General features: G+C 55.9%; 1 protein-coding gene across 1 annotated transcript in view; it reads left to right on the forward strand.

The window, feature by feature from the left end:
- Positions 1-11352, forward strand: part of DNMBP (dynamin binding protein) — a 31843-nt gene extending 20491 nt beyond the window's left edge. Inside the window, exons 5-17 of the mRNA XM_032191747.1 lie at positions 3589-3776; positions 4379-4478; positions 5175-5322; positions 5686-5703; positions 6312-6511; positions 6839-6969; positions 7214-7318; positions 7534-7662; positions 8090-8422; positions 8873-9055; positions 9133-9331; positions 9428-9882; positions 10184-11352. Coding sequence (XP_032047638.1) covers positions 3589-3776; positions 4379-4478; positions 5175-5322; positions 5686-5703; positions 6312-6511; positions 6839-6969; positions 7214-7318; positions 7534-7662; positions 8090-8422; positions 8873-9055; positions 9133-9331; positions 9428-9882; positions 10184-10369 — 2375 coding nt within the window. The 3' untranslated portion in view covers positions 10370-11352. The remainder of the gene's footprint in view (positions 1-3588; positions 3777-4378; positions 4479-5174; positions 5323-5685; positions 5704-6311; positions 6512-6838; positions 6970-7213; positions 7319-7533; positions 7663-8089; positions 8423-8872; positions 9056-9132; positions 9332-9427; positions 9883-10183) is intronic.
- The last annotated feature ends 829 nt before the right edge of the window (positions 11353-12181 follow it).

Genomic DNA, 12181 nt, shown 5'->3' on the forward strand with positions numbered 1-12181 from the left:
GGAATTTGTTAAAAAAGTATTTATTAGATGACCAAAACCCACAGCTGTGAAAGAGGGTGATTTTAGTTAAAAGCTTAATAAGCCTCATTTAGGGAATACTGCAATTAGACATATATGAAAATGTAACAAACAAAGAAAAAGAAAATGACAGCAATCAAAAGAGATGGTATAAAATACAAAAAGAAGAGTTTTTAAATACGATAAGTCCTGCAAATTGTCCGCACCAATCAGGTGGGAGTGCCAAGTATTAAAAAAAAATAAATCTGTATTTGTATTTTTTGAGTTCTGAGTGTTCGGAAAGAAGCAGGATGGCATTTTGAGTTCATGACTGAAGGAGGATGCTGGGCTGGTGATAAATAGCAAGAGTCATAAGAGCCGTCCTCTGCAGCTGCCTTGTTTTTAAATAAATCTTGAAGTATTCAGAAAGGGCAAGAAGGCCAGAGGGGAATTAATTTGTTTGAGTATTTGGAAATCACAGGCACAATAATGGAAACACTGACACAGTTTAAGTGGGTGGAACTGGCATACAGCATCGCGCCAGGTCAGGCAAGCTGCACTAATGACCATTATGGGCTTAAAACTTGTGCAGGAAAGGTTTTAATTTTCCTTCCCCGGACAGGCATTTGAGACTTGCAGAGGAAAGGTGTTGTGGAGCTGGAAATCTCAGGAGTGTCAACCAAAGCCTTGCCTCAGGGCGCCTGATTGAGGTTTTTGTGCTTGGGGTTTGCTCGCTGGAGCGTGGGGAGCCGCTGTGGTGCTGGGGATCCCCGGCTCCACTCCGGTGGTCTGAAGTGGGTGCAGAGGCGTGGGTGCAGAGAGGACATTGCCCTGCTTAGGGCAGGGCTGTGCAAGGCAGGGCTGGCAGAAGAGGTGCCTGCTGCTTCTCCCTTAGCTCTCCAGCACGGAGCTGTTGGAAATGCCAGGAGCTAGGATCCGAGAACCTGGTTTGCCCACAAGATCTTCCTTGCAGTCAGACTTATTCCTGCAGCTGCCAGATAGCTACAGCTGAATGAGGGAGCACAGCAGGATTGTTAGGCAATGTGGTAAAGTCCGAGATTTCCTGTGCAAAGTTCAGGCAGGGTGGTTGTCACTTTGCATGTGGATAAATGCAAAATTCAAATCTTTGGCCGTTGGAAATCTAATCTTTCCCTTTTGAGCTTGAATCAAATTTATTTTTCCCAGGAGCTGGATTTGATTATCCTTGTTGGTCCCTTCCAGCTCGGGATATTCACGGGTCATTTCTGGCTGTTGTTGAATACAGGCTCATTTTCAGGACTTCCCGTGGCCACCCCATGCTTCGTCAGCTCATTCAGGACGGGCGGTATCAGCTCACACGCCCACCTTGCCTTGGTTTCACTCACCTGTTTGCATTTCAGTTAACACCTTCGTGCTTCTTCCATATTGCCCTGCCACTTGAGTTTGCTTTCCTGGAAAACAAATGACATTCCTTTAGAAAAAAAAAAAAAAAAACAAAAACAAAAAAAAAAAAAACACTTTAAAATAACTCATTTATTGTTTCTGTTTCTCTACTGCTTGTGAGCCTCTAGCTGCAGAGAGCTGCTGGACATTCTCAGAGTGTTTCTTTGTCCTTTTTTTGTCTGGTGTTGGGTTCAGAGTACCGTGGCCCTGCAGGACACCTTTGTGGTGTGTTTGCAGAGGACCTTGCAGGGTAGGGTCTGGTCTGTAGCTGAGGCTTCCCAGATGCTTTGCAAATGCAAACAGTGAGTAAATACAAAACCCGGCGTCTGCTCCCCGTCCCTCCTCACAGGCTCCTGCTGCATTTGGTTTGATAAAGCTGGCTGAGGAAGCCAAGGCAGCCATCGATTTGGGTGATTCAATTTCCCATCCCACATTCACACCACTGCTGGATACTGCGGTTACCCTGTGGGGCCCGGCAGCCCCAGCACCTGGTGGTGGGGAGCCCTGGGGTCTGCAGGGGCTGTGCAGTGGGTGCCAGACCCCCAGGTAATGCGGAGCCTCCCAGGGCTGGGACTGGTGTCAGCGCTGTGTTCCCCCCACTCTCGGCCTGCTGTTGCCTGAGGCTTGCAGCAGGAGAGGTCAGGGAGGTGGGGATCTGGACGTGCCTGTCCTGCAAAAATACTTATACAAATACGAGAGCTGGGGGCCTGTCCGCAGCTCTGATAAAATCCCAGTGAAATGCAGCAGCTGGCGATGCGTGGGAGACAGCTGGAGCTGGGGAGCATTTGTCAAATCAGCTAATTGCTGAAAACCACGGATCCGAGGCAGGCCGGGGTGTGCTGCAAGGGGCTGCGGGCCCCATGGGTGCCAGTTCTGCAAAGCAGCAATCAGATGAAGGAGAGCTGAGTTTTGGGGCCAGAGCCTGGCTGGGAGGGCTCGCCGGCTGAGTTTGGGCCCTGCTTTTGCCGTGTTTCTGGCCGGGGGGGGGGCACCTGGTGTAGCAGCAGGCAGGTGGGTACCGAGTTGCTGGGGCCCAGGAATCCGCTGGGATAAAATGTCTGAACCTGAATGAAAATGGGAGGGGGCCGGGCTGGCGGGGGAGCTGCAGGTGGGACCGAAAACCAGGAGGAAAACCAGCAGCCTGTGCCAGGGATAGGGAAGAGGAGGAGGGTGGCGAGTCCCCAGACGTGGGGCTCCCTGCACAGTGCTCCCCGTGTCGCACGCCAGCAGTTTGCCAGGTGGGGAGACTGTGAGGGGGCGGTGGGCCTGGGCATGGGGCACGTCCCCGGGCTGTGCTGGGGGCACTGGACCCTCCCTGGCCTGGCACCCACCCGTGTCATTGTGGGGTGCACGCGGCTGCCCCATGCCTCTGACCTATGCAGCTCACGTTGTCCCCCCACCACCTGCAGCTTCGCCAGGGCTCGGCCTCGGTGCCGGCCGTGGGTCCTGGCCACCTTGATTGCACCCCAGCAAGGCTTTCCTGGCCTCGCACCAGTGCTTCTCGTCATGGTCCAGCTCCAGGCTTTGCCGCCGGCAGCCCCATTGTGGGTGCCTGGAGGCCTTTTCGGCTATTCAGATGGAAATGGCCCGGAGCTGGAGAATGGGGACCCTGTTCCCAGCCCCAGGGGAGGGGACGGCCGCCATGGCCAGGCTGCCATAGCCAGGCCCCAGCTGGCCTCTTCTCTGCTAGGGTGAGGAGGAGAGCAGGGCTCAGCCCCACCGAGAGTTTGCTGGGGCAGAGGCAGGAGAGGGCTGTGCGTCGGGATACCAGGGCCCAGCTGGCGTCACAGGCCTGGGACAGGTTTGTGTGGCTTGCAGTCTGCTGGCCCCTGTGCCAGGAGCAGCAGGGAAGTGGCCGGTGCATATTTGGATTACCACAACTGAAGATTTGGCACGGGGTGGGCAGGAACAGGCTCTGCAAGCTGTCCCTGTGCTGCAGCACTCAGCACTGGGTCCCCAGTACAGCGGTACCGGTGCTGTGAGGGCTGGTGGTAGAGGCAGGCTGTAGGAGCAGCTGTGGGCAACCTGCTGGCCCTGCTCTAACCATCGTGTTTGGCAGACTCACAGGTTGTGGGCACAGTTCAGCTGCTGCTTGTCTCCTGGCCTTGCCCAGCAAGGGTCAGGCCAGGTATTGCTGGAGGATGCTGATCGTGCTTGTCTGTCTTGCAGAGATGACCCTCCTGTCCTCCCAGACACCATCCCTGGAGACGTCCTCCGCTACCACCGAGAGCCCGGAGAACAGGATGCTGGAGAAGAGGTCCAAGGTTATTGAGGAACTGCTCCAGACAGAGAGGGACTACATCCGAGACCTGGAGATGTGCGTGGAAAGGATCATGGTGCCCCTGCAGCAGGCACAGGTAGGAGTGTGGGGGCAGGCTACAGTGTGGCACTGATGGGGTGGGGTGAGGATAGTGAGTCTGCTTTGTTCTTGGAGCAGCAAAGGAACCCACAGGGGAAATTCAGATAAGCTGGGGGCAGTAGGGTGATTCATGTTACTCCTTGCACTCATAGAAATATCCCATTTGTTTTGGTATCCTGCTGAGCTCCCACTGTTGCTGAGAGCAAGAAAGCTAGCAGCAAGTATCATGGATTAATTTCCTGGGTGGAGCGGGGAACTGTTCTCATCATTTGTATTGTAGGTTAAATCCATTGTCATGAGAAAGAAAATAGGGGGTCTTGGCATTGTGACAGAATTGGTGGGAAGAGAGGGAGAATGTCAGGTGAACAAAGGCAGGGATGAAATTGCTGGGAAAGAGGAGTGGTGATACGCATAAGGAGGGAGAATTTCAATGCACAGTGAGGACGAGGGAGTGAGTACAGTCACTGTGGTGGGAGCAGGCCAAGCTGAGGGGCTGATGGGGAGCTGAGGGCTGGTGGGTTGCAGGAGGGCAAGGGGTAGCTGTTGGGTCTGGCTGGGTCATGTTCTCCCATCTAGGACATCTCTCTTTCCATTCCCCAGGTGCAGAATGTAGACTTTGAGGGTCTTTTTGGAAACATCCAAGTGGTGATAAGCTTCTCTAAGCAGCTGCTGTCCACCTTGGAGGCTTCAGATGCCATTGGTATGAACTCTGCTGTTGCCTTTTCTCAGCAGGCTGGGATGTGATTTGCTAGTGGGGTTGCAGAACAGAGCAGTTTAAGTCATGGGAGCATTTCCTCCCTGCTGGTCCCTGTCAGTGTTTATCAGTCCACTGGTGAAGCCGTGAAGACCTGTGTTGCCCCATGGGTCACTATGTTGAGAAATGAGGGCTGGTTATGGCTCCCCCTGGCTCCTTCCCCAAAGAGAGCCCCACTCCTCACACCTGCACAGGCAACTCAGGCCCTGGGCAGCCTGTGCCTGTGTTCCTCATGTGGCTCTCCACTGCCACTGACCAGTCACCCGCTGGAGAGATGGATCAGTTGAGGTCTCTCTGCCTGTGGTTCCTGGGGTCCCTCTGGGGCTCTTCAGCTAGGGAAACAGTCCCCGCAGAGCCTGAGTGAACATGTCCTGGTGAGTTATCACGACATGCCCTTGGTGCACAGCTTCCCATTTCTGTCCCCAGTTGCCCAATCCACCTGGTCCGTAGTGACAGTGAAGCACGCAGGATGTGTGGGCATGCTGAGGGTGACAAGGATGCATCCTGGGTGCTCCTGTAACGATGTCCTCTCAAGCTGTGTGTGGAAGGGGGACACAGAGTGTCTCACCATGAATGCAGCGTGGTTGTGGAAGGCAAGAGGGGCCTGGAGACACTGACGTCCCACTTCGCTGCTGTGTGCAGGGCCGGTGTTCCTGGCACAACGTGCAGAGCTGGAGAGCGTCTACAGGGTGTATTGCCAGAACCATGACGAGGCCATTGCACTGCTGGAAACTTATGAGAAAGACGAGAAGATCCAGAAACTACTCGTGGACCTGCTGGATAGCCTCAGGTTGGAGCCTCTCGTGGTGGTGGCCATCAGGCTGGGGTAGGGGGTTCACTCCCCAGCGTCCCTGCCCGTCTGCCCCAACGCAGAGGGGTTGGGACACCTACCTGTAGAGCCACCAAAGTAGGGAGAAGGCAGCATGCCCTGGGTTTAAAGTTCTTATTCCCCAAGCCCTGCGCCACCAAGGCTGGTGAAGAAATTAGCCACTTTGCCTGCCTCGGCATCTGCCACGTCTCTAGCTGCCACGGGTCAGAGCTGCCATGGCAGCGTCACTGTCACTGCGGGAGGGAGCTGGCTGCGGGAGTGCACGCCTGCTGCACCGTTAACCTGTTGCTTTTCTTTGCTTTTTGGCACTTTGTGGGCCGGCAGGAGCCTGTACAGTGAGTGGTAAGTGCCTCCTTCCTGTTAGTTCCCGCTTGTCCGTCTGTCTTGGCCTGGCTGCTCCCTTGTGACTCACCTCCCGCCACCGGCTGGGCGCATGTCTGGGGGTCCTGTCTGCAGCAAGGTTGCAGCAGTGGCAATGGGTGGGTGGTACAGGCAGGTGGTGAGGCGAGGGGAGGTCTTTTGGGCTGAAAACAGGTTTGGGGAGCCATCAGCTCCAGGGAGGAAGGAGAGCCCCGTGCTGGCTGCAGTCCTGAGCACAGTCTGTCTTGCGCTGCAGGCCAGATCCAGCAGTAGGGTGGTGGGATGGAGTCTGAGGCAAGTGGAGCTCTGGTACATTCAAAGCTGTACCCGTGTGGGATCCCACAGTGGGTCTGGTGATGGAGAGGGTCTTGGCTGAGAAGAGTCATGTGGTTTGAGTGAAGTCTGGAAACCTGGGGCTGATCTGAAATCACTGAGGGTTCAGGAGTGCAGTGGGTTTGGAGGTGAGGGTGGCCTGAGTTAGGAAGTACAGTGGATTTGGAGGTGTTGGTCCTCTGGGTCTGGCTGGGGTCAGTTCAAGGGGGCAGAGCTGGATTGAAACCTGTTGCATCTTCTTTGTCCCAACTTCCCAGGGGCTGCACAAACTACATTAACCTGGGCTCCTTCCTCATCAAGCCAGTGCAAAGGGTGATGCGGTACCCGCTGCTGCTGATGGAGCTGCTGAGCGCCACCCCTGAGTCTCACCCTGACAAGGCTCCACTCACAGCTGCTCTCCTTGCTGTCAAAGAAATCAACGTCAACATCAACGAGTACAAGCGTCGGAAGGACCTGGGTGAGGAGCTGGGTAGAGCTGGGGTCAGAGTGGGTGAAGTTGGAGTCTGTCAACTGCATGGTCCTGGAGGGAATCTGGCCTCAATAAACTGCACCCTCACAGCAGTGCCATAAGAGAGCTGCTTTTAAAAATCTAAGCATGAGATACAGTATGCAAAGAATAACGTAGTATGCATCTGACATATTTCTTGTGATACAGTGATATGAAATGTATGCAGTTGCTGAATACATAGCCGTGAAATGAAAACAAGAACGATAAGATGAGAATATATATTTAATGTTAACATTGTGCTGATAAGGGTTCTGATTTCTGCTTCAATCTCTTTAGTGCTGAAGTACCGGAAAGGGGATGAAGATAGCCTCATGGAAAAGATCTCCAAGCTCAACTTCCACTCTATCATCAAAAAATCCAACCGTGTGAGCAGCCACCTCAAGCATCTCACGGGCTTTGCGCCTCAGGTAATTTGCATCACCTGCCAGATACACTTACACCCTGTGGTGCCCAAGGAGGTGGTGATACCTACTGACTCCCCACATCCCTTCCCCAGGGAATAGTTCTCATCCAGGCCAGCAAGGCAGAGTGAGCTTAGGGTCTGAACCATCCGTTTCTGCTCCCTGGTTTGTGGGCAGGAGGCCCCACATCTCCCACTCTGGGAGGTGCGAGACTCCTGCATTGCCTCCCTTGAGCTCTTTTCTCCCACAGCTGAAGGACGAAGCCTTTGAGGAGACGGAGAAAAATTTTCGGATGCAAGAGAGGCTAATCAAGTCCTTCATCAGGGACCTTTCACTCTACCTGCAGCACGTCCGGGTGAGTCTGGGTGTGATGTGGGGCTTGCCACGTGCTGCCCCTCCTGCCTGCATGGTGCGTACCTGCAGTGCCACTTGGCAATGCTTCTGACCTCAGCCCTGCCTGAGGGTTGGACCATGGGGGTCTGGGCTGCCCTAGGAGCGTGAGCCTGCCCAGGGAGCCCTGTTCCCCTGGGTGGCATGCGTGGCTGTGCTGACTGCATGTCCCTGGTGCAGGAGTCAGCCTGCATGAAGGCGCTGGCAGCGGTCAGCATGTGGGACCTGTGCACAGAGAAAGGCAGCGGGGACTTGGACCAGTTCCAGAAAGTGAACCGGCTCATCAGCGACCAGCTCTTCTCCAACTTTGTGAGTGAGCCTGTGCCCTTGCGTGCTGCAGGCACCCCTCTGGGGCTCTCCCACCCGTGGGTGGCTGCACGGGTAACGCAGCCCAAAATAGGTGTGAGCGCCCCCATTCAGCTCCTGCCTCCTGAGAGCTTTGATGGCTGTGGGTTGAGGTTGTGCCTTGAGCATGCCTGTTAGGCACACATTTTTTTCAGCCCTGCCAGAAGTGTAACATCCTTCCTCTAGCATTTTCCATGCTAGCACATTTATGTAGGATTATTGTGTACTATGTGCTAGAAGGGATCTCTGGAACTCTGGTAGGGTGCCATCAGGAAGGTGGACCCTGTGCTGTCCTGGGGAGGTTGTGTAGCAGAGGGCGAGCAGCTGCTGTTAGAGGCATGTCAGGAGAGAGCACCTCATCTCACCTGCTCCCTGCATCTCTGCCCACCAGAAAGAGCGGACGGAGCGGCTGGTGAGCTCGCCGCTGAACCAGCTGCTGAGCATGTTTGCGGGGCCTCACAAGCTGGTGCAGAAACGCTTCGACAAGCTCCTCGACTTCCACAACTGCACAGAGCGAGCGGAGAAGCTGAAGGACAAGCGAACGCTGGAGGAGCTGCAGTCGGCCCGCAACAACTACGAGGCCCTTAACGCCCAGCTCCTGGACGAGCTGCCCAAGTTCCTGTGCTTCGCCAAGGAGCTCTTTGCCAGCTGTGTGCGGGGCTACGCAGAGGCACACTGTGACTTTGTGCGCCTGGCCCTGGAGGAGCTGAGACCCCTGCTGTCGGTGGGTTCCTGGAGCACAGACAGTGCTGCAGGCTCAGTGCAGCACTAACCTCTGCACAGGGCTTTTCCCCAAGCTTTCCCTCACTACAGGGGAAGCTGCTGCTGCTGTTTCAGTCCCTAAGTGCCTCAGGGAGGGTTCCCATGGGATCCTGTCAGGGCAGGAGTTGCCTGATTGAGATGTAGTTGTGTGGGGAGATGGTGGAGGTGGGACTTGTGCTCTGGCTGCTTCAGGAGCAGTGGCAAGACAGCATTTGCCTGGGAGTACCTCAGGCCGTCAGCGTGGGGATCGTGCAGAGCTGTATCCAGACAGAGCTGCAGATCTGGGCCTGATCCAAGTCACAGGCAGGGCTCAGAGCCCCTTTTGGCCTGGGAGTTGACATGATCCTTGCTGTAGCTTTTGGCTACTTTTGGCAGTAGCTTCCATCTAACTGTGACCTTGCTTTGGTTTCAGTTGCTGAAGGTGTCTGGCCGAGAGGGGAACCTCATTGCCGTCTTCCAGGAGGAGCACAGTCGGGTCCTCCAGCAGCTCCAGGCCTTCACCTTCTTCCCAGAGTCCCAGGCAGCTCCCAAGAAGCCTTTTGAGAGGAAGAGCATGGAGCGTCAGTCTGCCCGGCGGCAGCCGCTCGGTGCCTTGGTGAGTCCCCTCTGCCCTGTGTCAGGGCTCACCGGGGAGCCTGGGACAGCGTTCATGCCTACCTTGTTCCTCTGCAGCCCAGCTACCTCCTGCAGTCGGACGACATCCGAGCTGCCCTCCTGGCCCGCTATTCCCCCGACAGCCTCTTCCAGGCAGAACGCAATTTCAATGCTGCCCAAGACCTGGATGTCTCGCTGCTGGAGGGAGACATCGTGGGGGTCATCAAGAAGAAGGACCCCATGGGCAGCCAGAATCGCTGGCTCATAGACAATGGGGGTAGGTGGCTGCTCCTGCCCTCGGTGCCTGCTGCGACTCCTCTCCTCTGGTCCCCCAGATCCCTGATCTGAGCTCCTTTCCTCTCCGTCTCCGCAGTGACCAAGGGCTTTGTGTACAGCTCCTTTCTGAAGCCCTACAACCCGCGCCGCAGCCAGTCGGACGTCTCTGTGGGCAGCCACTCTTCCAACGAGTCCGAGCACAGCAGCTCCTCCCCGCACAGCAGCACCACGCTGACCTTCAGCCCCAGCGGGGCAGCCGTGGCCTTCACTCAGAAACCCCTGCAGGACTCTGCCTCCCCAGGAGACCCGTACCAATCCCCGCAGACCCCTTCGCAGACGGACTCCCCCTCTGTGCCCCAGCTCAGCTCTGGTGACAGGACGGAGAGGCTGGAGGCTGGTGTGGTGACATCTCCACGCCGCTACAGCCGCCCTGAGCCAGGCTACAGCCCTGGCCCTCGCAATGGGCACCCCGCCAAAGCGCGGCTCAGGCCTGTGTCCTCTGTGGAGGACAGAGACTCCGGGCTGGAGAGCAGCGAGCCAGAGGGCAACCAGGTGAGTTCTCAGCTGCCCAGGGGACTCGGGGTGCCAAGGGCTGACCCTCCTCTCGCTTGAGTGGAGGCTGAATCATCCTGGCCATGATGAGGGAGAGGAGTGAGGTGGAGGTTGCTCTGTTCCAAGGGGCTGAGGTGGAGATGTGCAGAGCCACAGACCAAGGCTGTAAATGGGTGGGTGGGTGGGGGCAGCTCTGGCTGTGCCTTGATTTTCTGCAAAGCGCTGCACACACATCCTGTGCCGTGCAGCATTGAGGCTGTGCTGAGTGCCTGTCTGACCAACGCCTCCCTCTGCCCAGCAGGTCTATTACGCACTCTACACCTTCAAAGGCCGAAACACCAACGAGCTGAGCGTGTCAGCTAACCAGAGACTCAGGATCCTGCAGTTTGAGGATATCACAGGCAATCGAGAGTGGTGGCTGGCCGAGGCGCACGGCAAGCAGGGCTATGTGCCCTCCAGCTACATCCGGAAGACAGAGTACACGTGAGAGGGGGCAGGAGCCCCTACCCCGTGCCTTGGGACTGTCGGGGGCCCTGCAGCCTCCGCTGCTCACCCCAGGGGGCTGAGGCTGTGCCTCCTTGCAGCCCTACAGTGCTTCCAGCCCCACCACACTGGCTGCCATGGACAGGAGGAAGCGTGGGCTGGCAGGGCAGGCAGCTTGCTTGAGGGCAGGGGTGAGTTGCTGTCACCCCGTGCTGTTCAAAAGCCTCCTGCCTCCAGCCAGGAGCAGGGGAGCAGAGCATGGGGCCATGCCCCAGGAGGGAATGACTCAACCAAGGCTGAGCTGCTGTGGATTTAAACTGTGGAAGTCTATTGCTGAGACCCTCTTTAGTGTTAAAAGCAACCTGTGAACGCATTCCCAGTGCCTTCTTGGCAGCAGCAGGAACCTGGTCTATCCTGGCTCTGCAGGACGTCAGGGTGGGACATCTGTGGTGGCCTGAGGAAGCTGCTCTGAGGATTGCTGTGAGTAGTTCAGCTTCAGAGCCCAGCCTTCCGGAGCACCCCCAGCAGCACCCCCATGGGTGCTGTGTCCATGTGCCTGGTCTCCCAGGGGCTGGGGCCTCTCTAAGCTTTTCTAGCTTAGAACTAGAAACTCCTGCTGGGGGGTTTTCCAGGCTATTGGGTTCTCAGCTCCCAGAAGAGCTATAGACCCTGAACACCATCTTCCCTTGTCAGCACAGTGTCTCCAGTGTTCAAGACCTGCCTCTTTGCTCTAGCAGGGCTACTCTGGGGCAGGGCGGAAGGCAAAACACAACCTGTCCTGCAGCCTCATGTTTCGGGGCTCTGACCAGGAGTGCCTCACCTGTGCCTGCTGCAGGGCACTGGTGATGGTGCTTGTGTTCTGGGAGGGATGCAGTGCCCTTTGTGGGGTGGTGTGTCTTACGTGCTGCTGCCATGTCCTGAAGGAGGAAAGCTCCCTTCTCCTCGGGGCAGTGTTTGTGTCCCCTGTACTGCTGCTCTGTAAATAAACGTTTGCCCTTGTATATAGGAAGCACCTGTGCAAGTGTCAGGAGAGATGAGAGGAGCGCTTGGTGCATGCGTGGCTGTGTGAGTGGGGTGGGAGCAGAGCTCACAGACCTGGTGTGCATCTTGCAGGGCCATTTCCCTCTCAGTAGGGCACAGCATGTTTCTGCCTTGGTGTTTTGTGCCAGCTGCAGCTCAGGCACTAGTAAACCCTCACAGCAGAGATCATTGTGAAGATGAAGGGATTGCACTTACCTCTTCCCCTGCTGTGCTGCTACATGACTCAGGTAGGGCTGAGAGGCTTGCATCCCTCCTGCTGTTTGCTCTGCTGTACCTGTGCCACTTGATTTGGACTTCCCACAATCTGTGTCTGCATAACATCAGCGTACCAGCTTCCCCCACACACTTGCCAAGCTTTAAGCTAAACCGAGGCTCATTTAGCATACCTTAACATCAGACTTTTAGTTGGAAGATGAAATGGTTACAAGAAGTAAATAAATTATAACATCCACTCTTAGATTAAACTGTAAATTTCATTCCACAATGCTACAGCATCTCTTAGCTAGGTTCCCTTGGTACAATGAACACAAAAACTAAGACCCACAAGGGGCTGTGGTCTCCCTGCCTGATGTAACTTTCCCCTCTATACTGCAGTAAGTTACACAGCTCCAGACCCTTGTGCACAGCAGGCCAAGTGTGGCAGCAAGGGTCACAGCTCAAGTCCGTATCTTCTGTCCCTGACAGCCAGAGAAGCCACTCTCTCCCTTTCACTTCTCAGCTGCAGAAACACAAATTCCCAGGCAGTCCAGCTGCAGGGAGATCCAGGTGCCAGGTT

This window comes from Aythya fuligula, chromosome 7 (genome assembly GCF_009819795.1).
Source record: "Aythya fuligula isolate bAytFul2 chromosome 7, bAytFul2.pri, whole genome shotgun sequence".
NCBI lineage: Eukaryota > Metazoa > Chordata > Aves > Anseriformes > Anatidae > Aythya > Aythya fuligula.